A 12,793-nucleotide genomic window follows, 5' to 3' on the forward strand; every position below is an offset into this window, starting at 1 on the left:
CGTCTTTATCGCAGCTAGCTAACTGCTATCCGAATGGCTACTCCTGGCTAACGTCTCTGTCCGGAAGCAAGCACCAGTTAGCCTCGTACTAGGCCCATCTCCCGGCTAGCTGAAGAGGTCCATCAGCCAATTTCTTGGGCTCCAATACCTTTTCTGCCAATTGGCCTGGAGCCCTACACGGAGCCCTGCCGAGCCATCACGACTGGTCTGCCGACATAACTGTCCGAGAGGGCTACAACAGACTCTTCCGTCGCGACGTCCCCCTCTGCTAGCCTCGGCCCGCTAGCTGTCTGAATCGCCGTGTCAACAGCTCGCCTAGCTACTCACTGGACCCTATGATCACTCGCCTACGCATGCCTCTCCCGAATGTCAATATGCCGTTTTGGTTAGTGATTATTGTCGTATTTCACTGTAGAGCCTCCAGCCCTGCTCAATATGCCTTAGCTAGTCCTTTTGTTCCACCTCCCACACATGCGGTGACCTCACCTTGTTTAAATGGTGTCTCTAGAGACAAACCTCTCATCGTCACTCAATGCCTAGGTTTACCTCCACTGTATTCACATCCTACCATACCTGTCTGTACATTATGCCTTGTATCTATTCCTCCGCACCCAGAAACCTGCTCCCTTTACTCTGTTCCGAACACACTAGACGACCAGTTCTTATAGCCTTTAGCCGTACCCTACTCCTCCTCTGTTCCTCTGGTGATGTAGAGGTTAATCCAGGCCCTGCAGCGCCTAGCTCCACTCCCATTCCCCAGGCGCTCTCATTTGTTGACTTCTGTAACCGTAAAAGCCTTGGTTTCATGCATGTTAACATTAGAAGCCCCCTCCCTAAGTTTGCTTTATTCACTGAAATTTCCATCCCTAACTATAACATTTTCCGACAAGATAGAACTGCCAAAGGGGGTGGAGTTGCAATCTACTGCAGAGACAGTCTGCAGAGTTCTGTCCTACTATCCAGGTCTGTGGCCAAACAATCGAGCTTCTACTTTTAAAAATCCACCTTTCCAGAAACAAGTCTCTCACTGTTGCCGCCTGCTATAGACCACCCTCTGCCCCCAGCTGTGCCCTGGACACCATATGTGAACTGATTGCCCCCCATCTATCTTCTGAGTTTGTACTGTTAGGTGACCTAAACTGGGACATGCTTAACACCCCGGCCGTCCTACAATCTAAGCTTGATGCCCTCAGTCTCACAAATTATCAATGAACCTACCAGGTACAACCCCAAATCTGTAAACACGGGTACCCTCATAGATATCCTCACCAACCTGCCCTCTAAATACACCTCTGCTGTCTTCAACCAACATCTCAGCGACCACTGCCTGCGTCCGTAATGGGTCTGCGGTCAAACGACCACCCCTCATCACTGTCAAACGCTCCCTAAAACACTTCAGTGAGCAGGCCTTTCTAAATCTACCTGGCCCGGGTATCGTTTAAGGATATTGTCCTCATTCCATCAGAGGATGCCTGGTTATTCTTTAAAAATGCTTTCCTCACCATCTTAAATAAGCATGTAGAGGTGAATCCAGGCCCTGCAGTACCTGGCTCCACTCCTATTCCCCAGGCGCTCTCTTTTGATGACTTCTGTAACCGTAATAGCCTTGGCTTCATGCATGTTAACATTAGAAGCCTCCTCCCTAAGTTTGTTTTGTTCACTGCTTTAGCACACTCTGCCAACCCGGATGTTTTAGCCGTGTCTGAATCCTGGCTTAGAAAGACCACCAAAAATTCAGACATTTTCATCCCCAATTACAAGATTTTCAGACAAGATAGAACGGCCAAAGGGGGCGGTGTTGCAATCTACTGCAAAGACTGCCTGCAGAGTTCTGTTATACTATCCAGGTCTGTTCCCAAACAATTTAAACTTCTACTTTTAAAAATCCACCTCTCTAAAAACAAGTCTCTCACCGTTGCCGCCTGCTATAGACCACCCTCTGCCCCCAGCTGTGCTCTGGACACTATATGTGAACTGATTGCCCCCCATCTATCTTCAGAGCTCGTGCTGCTAGGCGACCTAAATTTGAACATGCTCAACACCCCAGCCACCCTACAATCTAAGCTTGATGCCCTCAATCTCACACAAATTATCAATGAACCTACCAGGTACCACCCCAATTCCGTAAACACGGGTACCCTCATAGATATCATCCTAACAAACTTGCCCTCCAAATACACCTCTGCTGTTTTCAACCAAGATCTCAGCGATCACTGCCTCATTGCCTGCATCCGTAATGGGTCAGCGGTCAAACGACCTCCACTCATCACTGTCAAACGCTCCCTGAAACACTTCAGCGAGCAGGCCTTTCTAATCGACCTGGCCGGGGTATCCTGGAAGGATATTGATCTCATCCCGTCAGTAGAGGATGCCTGGTCATTTTTTAAAAATGCCTTCCTCACCATCTTGAATAAGCATGCCCCATTCAAGAAATTTAGAACCAGGAACAGATATAGCCCTTGGTTCTCTCCTGACCTGACTGCCCTTAACCAACAGAAAAACATCCTATGGCGTTCTGCATTAGCATCGAACAGCCCCCGTGATATGCAACTTTTCAGGGAAGCCAGAAACCAATATACACAGGCAGTTAGAACAGCCAAGGCTAGCTTTTTCAAGCAGAAATTTGCTTCCTGCAACACAAATTCAAAAAAGTTCTGGGACACCGTAAAGTCCATGGAGAATAAGAACACCTCCTCCCAGCTTCCAACCGCTCTGAAGATAGGAAACACTGTCACCACCGACAAATCCACTATAATTGAGAATTTCAATAAGCATTTTTCTACGGCTGGCCATGCTTTCCACCTGGCTACCCCTACCCCGGACAACAGCACTGCCCTCCCCTCTGCTACTCGCCCAAGCCTTCCCCATTTCTCTTTCTCCCAAATACAGTCAGCTGATGTTCTTAATGAGCTGCAAAATCTGGACCCTTACAAATCAGCCGGGCTAGATAATCTGGACCCTTTCTTTCTAAAACTATCTGCTGAAATTGTTGCCACCCCTATTACTAGCCTCTTCAACCTCTCTTTCGTGTCGTCTGAGATCCCCAAAGATTGGAAAGCAGCTGCGGTTATCCCCCTCTTCAAAGGGGGGGACACCCTTGACCCTAACTGCTACAGACCTATATCTATCCTACCCTGCCTTTCTAAGGTCTTCGAAAGCCAAGTCAACAAACAGATTACCGACCATTTCGAATCACACCACACCTTCTCCGCTATGCAATCTGGTTTCAGAGCTGGTCATGGGTGCACCTCAGCCACGCTCAAGGTCATAAACGATATCGTAACCGCCATCGATAGGAAACAATACTGTGCAGCCGTATTCATTGACCTGGCCAAGGCTTTTGACTCTGTCAATCACCACATCCTCATTGGCAGACTCGACAGCCTTGGTTTCTCTAATGATTGCCTCGCCTGGTTCACCAACTACTTCTCTGATCGAGTTCAGTGTGTCAAATCGGAGGGTCTGTTGTCCGGGCCTCTGGCAGTCTCTATGGGGGTGCCACAGGGTTCAATTCTTGGACCGACTCTCTTCTCTGTTTACATCAATGATGTCGCTCTTGCTGCTGGTGATTCTCTGATCCACCTCTACGCAGACGACACTATTCTGTATACTTCTGGCCCTTCTTTTGACACTGTGTTAACAACCCTCCAGGCGAGCTTCAATGCCATACAACTCTCCTTCCGTGGCCTCCAACTGCTCTTAAATACAAGTAAAACCAAATGCATGCTCTTCAACCGATCGCTGCCTGCTCCTGCCCGCCTGTCCAACATCACTACTTTGGACGGCTCTGACTTAGAATATGTGGACAACTACAAATACCTAGGTGTCTGGTTAGACTGTAAACTCTCCTTCCAGACCCACATCAAACATCTCCAATCCAAAGTCAAATCTAGAATTGGCTTCCTATTCCGCAACAAAGCATCCTTTACTCATGCTGCCAAACATACCCTTGTAAAACTGACCATCCTACCAATTCTCGACTTCGGTGATGTCATTTACAAAATAGCCTCCAAAACCCTACTCAATAAATTGGATGCAGTCTATCACAGTGCCATCCGTTTTGTCACCAAAGCCCCATATACTACCCACCACTGCGACCTGTACACTCTCGTTGGCTGGCCCTCGCTTCATACTCGTCGCCAAACCCACTGGTTCCAGGTCATCTACAAGACCCTGCTAGGTAAAGTCCCCCCTTATCTCAGCTCGCTGGTCACCATAGCAGCACCTACCTGTAGCACGCGCTCCAGCAGGTATATCTCTCTAGTCACCCCCAAAACCAATTCTTCCTTTGGACGCCTCTCCTTCCAGTTCTCTGCTGCCAATGACTGGAACGAACTACAAAAATCTCTGAAACTGGAAACACCTATCTCCCTCACTAGCTTTAAGCACCAGCTGTCAGAGCAGCTCATAGATTACTGCACCTGTACATAACCCATCTACAATTTAGCCCAAACAACTACCTCTTTACCTACTGTATTTATTTATTAATTTATTTTGCTCCTTTGCACCCCATTATTTCTGTCTCTACTTTGCACTTTCTTCCACTGCAAACCAACCATTCCAGTGTTTTTTAGTTTTTATTTTACTTGCTGTGTTGTACTCACTTCGCCTCCATGGCCTTTTTATATTTTTATTTATTTATACATATATTTGTTTGCCTTCACCTCCCTTATCTCACCTCACTTGCTCACATTGTATATAGACTTATTTTTTTTCACTGTATTATTGACTATATGTTTGTTTTACTCCATGTGTAACTCTGTGTTGTTGTATGTGTCGAACTGCTTTGCTTTATCTTGGCCAGGTCGCAGTTGTAAATGAGAACTTGTTCTCAACTGGCCTACCAGAAACATTCGGTAAAACTCTGGCCCTAATTATGACAGCCCAGTTACGGCTGATGTGTTTCTCAAGGTAAAGACTGTGGAGCTCACCTGTGCAGAGCTCACCTGTGCAGAGCTCACCTGTGCAGAGCTCACCTGTGCAGAGCCATTCTGTCTGACTGAGACAGGTAGGGTGGGCAGGAGAGAAGGGGGTAAGGGTCCCTTCCGGCTGGGTTTGGGGTGGGTGGTAGGTCCGGGACCACCTCTGGCTTTCAGGATGGAGGGCTGGGTCTGACTCCCACCCTCCTCATTTACTTCCTGGTTCACACTGCTCTGATTGGCTGTGGCCCAGGGCTGAACCCTGACAGCGACCTCGGAGATAGTGACCATTTTCTGGGGGCGTGAGGGAGCAGTCTTGGTGGGGAGCAGGGAACCGTTTCCATTCAGTAGAGAGTTCTCCAACTGTAGGTAATAGAAGACAGGACAGAGTTTTACAGGGTCAGTCATAGTAGTACGACAGGTGTTGTTTTACAGGGTCAGTCATAGTAGTACGATAGGTGTTGTTTTACAGGGTCAGTCATAGTAGTACGATAGGTGTTGTTTTACAGGGTCAGTCATAGTAGTATGATAGGTGTTGTTTTACAGGGTCAGTCATAGTAGTATGATAGGTGTTGTTTTACAGGGTCAGTCATAGTAGTATGATAGGTGTTGTTTTACAGGGTCAGTCATAGTAGTACGACAGGTGTTGTTTTACAGGGTCAGTCATAGTAGTATGATAGGTGTTGTTTTACAGGGTCAGTCATAGTAGTATGATAGGTGTTGTTTTACAGGGTCAGTCATAGTAGTACGATAGGTGTTGTTTTACAGGGTCAGTCATAGTAGTACGACAGGTGTTGTTTTACAGGGTCAGTCATAGTAGTACGACAGGTGTTGTTTTACAGGGTCAGTCATAGTAGTATGATAGGTGTTGTTTTACAGGGTCAGTCATAGTAGTACGACAGGTGTTGTTTTACAGGGTCAGTCATAGTAGTATGATAGGTGTTGTTTTACAGGGTCAGTCATAGTAGTATGATAGGTGTTGTTTTACAGGGTCAGTCATAGTAGTATGATAGGTGTTGTTTTACAGGGTCAGTCATAGTAGTATGACAGGTGTTGTTTTACAGGGTCAGTCATAGTAGTATGATAGGTGTTGTTTTACAGGGTCAGCCATAGTAGTATGATAGGTGATGTTTTACAGGGTCAGTCATAGTAGTATGATAGGTGTTGTTGTAAAGGGTCAGTCATAGTAGTATGACAGGTGTTGTTTTACAGGGTCAGTCATAGTAGTATGACAGGTGTTGTTTTACAGGGTCAGTCATAGTAGTATGATAGGTGTTGTTTTACAGGGTCAGTCATAGTAGTATGATAGGTGTTGTTTTACAGGGTCAGTCATAGTAGTATGATAGGTGTTGTTTTACAGGGTCAGTCATAGTAGTATGATAGGTGATATTTTACAGGTGATATTTTACAGGGTCAGTCATAGTAGTATGATAGGTGGTGTTTTACAGGGTCAGCCATAGTAGTATGATAGATGTTGTTTTACAGGGTCAGCCATAGTAGTATGATAGGTGTTGTTTTACAGGGTCAGTCATAGTAGTATGATAGGTGTTGTTTTACAGGGTCAGTCATAGTAGTATGATAGGTGTTGTTTTACAGGGTCAGTCATAGTAGTATGATAGGTGTTGTTTTACAGGGTCAGTCATAGTAGTATGATAGGTGTTGTTTTACAGGGTCAGTCATAGTAGTATGATAGGTGTTGTTTTACAGGGTCAGTCATAGTAGTATGATAGGTGTTGTTTTACAGGGTCAGTCATAGTAGTATGATAGGTGTTGTTTTACAGGGTCAGTCAGTAGTATGATAGGTGTTGTTTTACAGGGTCAGTCATAGTAGTACGACAGGTGTTGTTTTACAGGGTCAGTCATAGTAGTACGACAGGTGTTGTTTTACAGGGTCAGTCATAGTAGTATGATAGGTGTTGTTTTACAGGGTCAGTCATAGTAGTACGACAGGTGTTGTTTTACAGGGTCAGTCATAGTAGTATGATAGGTGTTGTTTTACAGGGTCAGTCATAGTAGTATGATAGGTGTTGTTTTACAGGGTCAGTCATAGTAGTATGATAGGTGTTGTTTTACAGGGTCAGTCATAGTAGTATGACAGGTGTTGTTTTACAGGGTCAGTCATAGTAGTATGATAGGTGTTGTTTTACAGGGTCAGCCATAGTAGTATGATAGGTGATGTTTTACAGGGTCAGTCATAGTAGTATGATAGGTGTTGTTGTAAAGGGTCAGTCATAGTAGTATGACAGGTGTTGTTTTACAGGGTCAGTCATAGTAGTATGACAGGTGTTGTTTTACAGGGTCAGTCATAGTAGTATGATAGGTGTTGTTTTACAGGGTCAGTCATAGTAGTATGATAGGTGTTGTTTTACAGGGTCAGTCATAGTAGTATGATAGGTGTTGTTTTACAGGGTCAGTCATAGTAGTATGATAGGTGATGTTTTACAGGGTCAGTCATAGTAGTATGATAGGTGATATTTTACAGGTGATATTTTACAGTGTCAGTCATAGTAGTATGATATGTGTTGTTTTACAGGGTCAGTCATAGTAGTATGATAGGTGGTGTTTTACAGGGTCAGCCATAGTAGTATGATAGATGTTGTTTTACAGGGTCAGTCATAGTAGTATGATAGGTGTTGTTTTACAGGGTCAGTCATAGTAGTATGATAGGTGTTGTTTTACAGGGTCAGTCATAGTAGTATGATAGGTGTTGTTTTACAGGGTCAGTCATAGTAGTATGATAGGTGTTGTTTTACAGGGTCAGTCATAGTAGTATGATAGGTGTTGTTTTACAGGGTCAGTCATAGTAGTATGATAGGTGTTGTTTTACAGGGTCAGTCATAGTAGTATGATAGGTGTTGTTTTACAGGGTCAGTCATAGTAGTATGACAGGTGTTGTTTTACAGGGTCAGTCATAGTAGTATGATAGGTGTTGTTTTACAGGGTCAGCCATAGTAGTATGATAGGTGTTGTTTTACAGGGTCAGTCATAGTAGTATGATAGGTGATGTTGTAAAGGGTCAGTCATAGTAGTATGATAGGTGTTGTTTTACAGCGTCAGACATAGTAGTATGATAGGTGTTGTTTTACAGGGTCAGTCATAGTAGTATGATAGGTGTTGTTTTACAGGGTCAGTCATAGTAGTATGATAGGTGTTGTTGTAAAGGGTCAGTCATAGTAGTATGATAGGTGTTGTTTTACAGGGTCAGTCATAGTAGTATGATAGGTGTTGTTTTACAGGGTCAGTCATAGTAGTATGATAGGTGTTGTTTTACAGGGTCAGTCATAGTAGTATGATAGGTGTTGTTTTACAGGGTCAGTCATAGTAGTATGATAGGTGTTGTTTTACAGGGTCAGTCATAGTAGTATGACAGGTGTTGTTTTACAGGGTCAGTCATAGTAGTATGATAGGTGTTGTTTTACAGGGTCAGTCATAGTAGTATGATAGGTGTTGTTTTACAGCGTCAGACATAGTAGTATGATAGGTGTTGTTTTACAGGGTCAGTCATAGTAGTATGATAGGTGTTGTTTTACAGGGTCAGTCATAGTAGTATGATAGGTGTTGTTTTACAGGGTCAGTCATAGTAGTATGATAGGTGTTGTTTTACAGGGTCAGTCATAGTAGTATGATAGGTGTTGTTTTACAGGGTCAGTCATAGTAGTATGATAGGTGTTGTTTTACAGGGTCAGTCATAGTAGTATGATAGGTGATGTTTTACAGGGTCAGTCATAGTAGTATGATAGGTGTTGTTTTACAGGGTCAGTCATAGTAGTATGACAGGTGTTGTTTTACAGGGTCAGCCATAGTAGTATGACAGGTGTTGTTTTACAGGGTCAGACAGCCGTACGGCGCCCCCTGGAGCAAATTAGGATTAAGTACCTTTCTGAAGGGCACAGACATTTTTCACCTTGTCTGCTCGGGTATTGGGAAACAGTGACCTTTCGGTTACTGGGCCAACGCTCTAACCACTAGGCTACCTGCCGCCCTATATAGGGAATAGGGTGCTGGCCCAACGCTCTAACCACTAGGCTACCTGCCGCCCTATATAGGGAATAGGGTACTGGGCCAACGCTCTAACCACTAGGCTACCTGCCGCCCTATATAGGGAATAGGGTGCTGGCCCAACGCTCTAACCACTAGGCTACCTGCCGCCCTATATAGGGAATAGGGTGCTGGCCCAATGCTCTAACCACTAGGCTACCTGCCGCCCTATATAGGGAATAGGGTGGCATTGGGCCTCAGGCTGGGCACAGTGAGCCAGCCAGCAGTATCCTGTTATACTACTGCATTATTCATAGGAGATGGAAGAGGATCAGGAAGCACACGGTAACAAGACTACACACACAATTCTCCCTCCACATACTACCAGGGAGAACTACAAGTACCAAGCACACCTTGAAGGCAGTGAACATGTGAGCATCCAATCACAAGAGATGTAGTGTACAACTGTTGCACATCCTACAGAAGAACTGAATCACACTGTACAAATGAAGGGGGCATTAGACACACACAGAGGGAGAGAGACACACAGAGGGAGAGAGACACACAGAGGGAGAGAGACACACAGAGGGAGAGAGACACAGGCAGACAGAGGGATTCCTCACGTTGTAGAGCCTGGGTAGTGAGGACACTCTGCAGGACATGGCTCCAAACGGCCGGGGGGTGAAGCCGGCAGAGAGGCAGGACGAAGAGCCCTCAGACCGGCGGTACCCCCTGGGGAGAGAAGCAGAAACCCCTCCTCTTCCTCCTGGAGCCCTGGAGCTGTACCTGTAGAGGGGGAGGGCCTGCTGCTGGGGAGCTGAGACATGACCCGGGGCTGGGGCTACCAGCGAGGTCAGGGACTCTACAGTAGAGAGGAGGGCTTGGTCTGGGATGTCCATGGAGGCAGATGGGCTGTGGGAGCTGGCTACGCTGGTTAGGTTTGAGCCGGTACCGTTCACCAGGTCAGAGGTAGTTAGAGAAGAACTGGTAGTAAGACATGAGCCAGATCCAGAGAGGGTCGTGGGGATCCCGTTTGAGAGCGAGGAGATGTTCTGGTCTCGTCCAGTGGAGATCACGAGAGCTGGGCTAGAGATGGTCTGGGCATGGGTCTGGGAGGAGAAGGGAGAGGCAGAGTTGGGGAAAGTGGCTAAACCTCCAGCTCCGTCTGGCTCCACCGGTGTGTGACGCCTCTCCCCCAGGACGAGGGGCTCTGATTGGGGCACGGCTCCGGCTGAGGGTCCCTGGGCCTGGAGGGTCAGGCTGGGGGTGGTGAAGGGTTCCGAGGCTCCGGAGCTGTAGGGAGACTCCACGGAGGAGCCGAGGGCCAGCGGGGCTCTGGTGTGGGGTCGGAGCTCCAGGGAACCCTCCTTGGCCGAGGTGGAGACCTTGTTGTGGCTACTGCCGCATAGGGACTCCTCATCCTCTTCCCTGTGGTACCAGATGAAAGGAGGGGTGGTAATGATCATGCTACACATCAACGGCCAGGCAGACATCCACCCAAGGGGTCCACACACACAAATAGGTATTACTATAAAGTTTGTCTCTGTGTCCGTCCCCTACCTGTCCTCTAGTTTGTCTCCGTGTCCGTCCCCTACCTGTCCTCTAGTGTGTCTGTGTCCGTCCCCTACCTGTCCTCCCGTAGGCTCCTGCATGTCCCGCTACACATCAACGGCCAGGCAGACATCCACCCAAGGGGTCCACACACACACACAAATAGGTATTACTATAAAGTTTGTCTCTGTGTCCGTCCCCTACCTGTCCTCTAGTCTGTCTCCGTCCCCTACCTGTCCTCTAGTCTGTCTCCGTCCCCTACCTGTCCTCTCGTACCTGTCCTCTCGTAGGCTCCTGCATGTCCCGCCTGTAACGACCCCTGCGTTGGTCATCAGGACGATGTTGTCTCTCTCCTGCATCTTCCTCCGCAGGTCACAGTTAGACCTGTGGCGCCGGAGCTTCCACTTGGTCAGGTCCTGACAGGAGGCATCAGTGGGGGGGGGAGGGAGGACACTTAAAACAATGAATCACCACAGAGACAAGAACTGCTGTTGATTTCATTTGTATCAGCAACAATTAGCCCAGTTAAGAGCTCCAGGGAATGTGGTTTTAAACAGCACTTAACCTCTCTTGGGTAGGGGGTAGTATTTTCACGTCCGGATGAAAAGCGTGCCCAAAGTAAACTGCCTGTTACTCAGGCCCAGAAGCTAGGATATGCATATAATGGTAGATTTAGATACTTTTTTAAATAAAATTTAAAAAAAAACTCTAAAGCTCCTAAAACTTAAAATTATGTCTGAGTATAATAGAACTGATATGGCAGGCGAAACCCCGAGGACAAACCATCCCCCCCCAAAAAACATTTATTATAAGGAGAATTCCTCCCAGACTGCAGTTCCCAGGGCTTCCACTAGATGTCTTTAGAAAGAGTTTCATGATGGTTTTTGGAAAAATGAGCCAGAAATTGTAGTTTTTCTAGGTGGCTCCCATTTTGGCTGTAGTGTTTCCAAGCGTGTGGAAGAGAGCGTGTTTTGGTATTTTTCTCAGGTAAAGACAAAGAATTCTCCGTCTTAAATTGTTTCATTTATTTAGATATTAGGATACCTAAGGTTTGATTATAAACGTTGTTTGACTTGTTTGGAAAAGTTTATTAGTAACGTTTGGGATTCATTTTGTATGTATTTTGATGGAGGGAAACTGGGTGGATTATTGACTGAAGCGCGCCAGCTAAACTGAGTTTAATGGATATAAAGGACTTTATAGAACAAAAGGACCATTTGTGATGTAACTGGGACCTTTTGGAGTGCCAACAGAAGAAGATGAAAGGCATTTATTATATCGCTAGTTCTGACATTCGTGTCGCACCTGCCTGGTTGAAATATGTTTTTCATGCTTTTGTATGCGGGGCGCTGTCCTCAAATAATCGCATGGTGTGCTTTCACCGTGAAGCCTTTTAGAACATTTGACACAGTGGCTGGATTAACAAGAAGTTGAGCTTTATTTTGATCTATTACACTTGTGATTTTATGAAAAGTTAAATATTTATAATTCTGTAGTTTCAATTTCGCAATCTGCAATTTCACCGGATGTTGGCAAGGTGGGACGCTACCGTCCCACCTGCCCATAAGAAGTTAAGATGGTGATTTGACAGGGTCATAGGTTGGGGCACAAAGATCACCGATTATAGAATGTCAGTCAGATGGTGATGAGAAATGAGGCAGGTGAGTAGTTATACTGGGCAGGATGGTACAGGTAATGGACGTGTGCGTGTGTACTCACGTTGTGCCACTTGGCCTCACTCTCGTGGACCCGGACTCTACCCCTCTGCAGCTGGTCCTGGCTCACGGCGCTGGGGCTTAGCTCCATGCCACCCTCAGAAACCTGGCGCACCACTTGCGTGGCCGACGGGAACCACCTGATGTCATTCAACGATTTGCTCCTGTTGTAGTGAAGAGAGAGCAAGAGAAACAAGAGACAAGTGAACGACGAGCGTGAGCGGAAAAAGACCAAATGAGAGCGAGAACACTGCAGATTGATGATCAGGATTTCATAGTATATTACGTTGTCCAACATTCCACCACATGCAGCAGCAGACAGCGCTAAACCAAGCCAGACAGCGCTAAACTAAGCCAGACAGCGCTAAACTAAGCCAGACTGCGCTAAACCAAGCCAGACAGCAGACGGCGCTAAACCAAGCCAGACTGTGCTAAACCAAGCCAGCCAGCAGACGGCGCTAAACTCAGCGGTGTAAAGTACTTAAGTAAAAATACTAAAGTACTACTTCAGTAGTATCTATACTTTACTGTGTATTTTTTACAACATTCTTTAAAAAAGAATATACTTATTCTATACATTTTCCCCCGACACCAAAAAGTACACGTTACATTCTGAATGCTTAACAGGAT

At 46.1% G+C, this 12,793-nt stretch overlaps 1 protein-coding gene across 12 annotated transcripts in view; it reads right to left on the reverse strand.

The window, feature by feature from the left end:
• Positions 1 to 12,793, reverse strand: part of lmo7b (LIM domain 7b) — a 61,294-nt gene that overhangs the window by 19,746 nt on the left and 28,755 nt on the right. For 10 of the 12 annotated variants that reach the window (XM_071330968.1, XM_071330961.1, XM_071330959.1 and 7 more), the window contains 4 exons: positions 12,168 to 12,327; positions 10,725 to 10,864; positions 9,521 to 10,325; positions 4,962 to 5,282 (listed from right to left, as the gene is read on the reverse strand). In XM_071330968.1, coding sequence (XP_071187069.1) covers positions 4,962 to 5,282; positions 9,521 to 10,325; positions 10,725 to 10,864; positions 12,168 to 12,327 — 1,426 coding nt within the window. The remainder of the gene's footprint in view (positions 1 to 4,961; positions 5,283 to 9,520; positions 10,326 to 10,724; positions 10,865 to 12,167; positions 12,328 to 12,793) is intronic. The other 2 variants (XM_071330969.1, XM_071330962.1) reach the window with 1 other exon arrangement.

This window comes from Salvelinus alpinus, chromosome 10 (assembly GCF_045679555.1).
Source record: "Salvelinus alpinus chromosome 10, SLU_Salpinus.1, whole genome shotgun sequence".
Taxonomy (NCBI): Eukaryota; Metazoa; Chordata; class Actinopteri; order Salmoniformes; family Salmonidae; genus Salvelinus; species Salvelinus alpinus.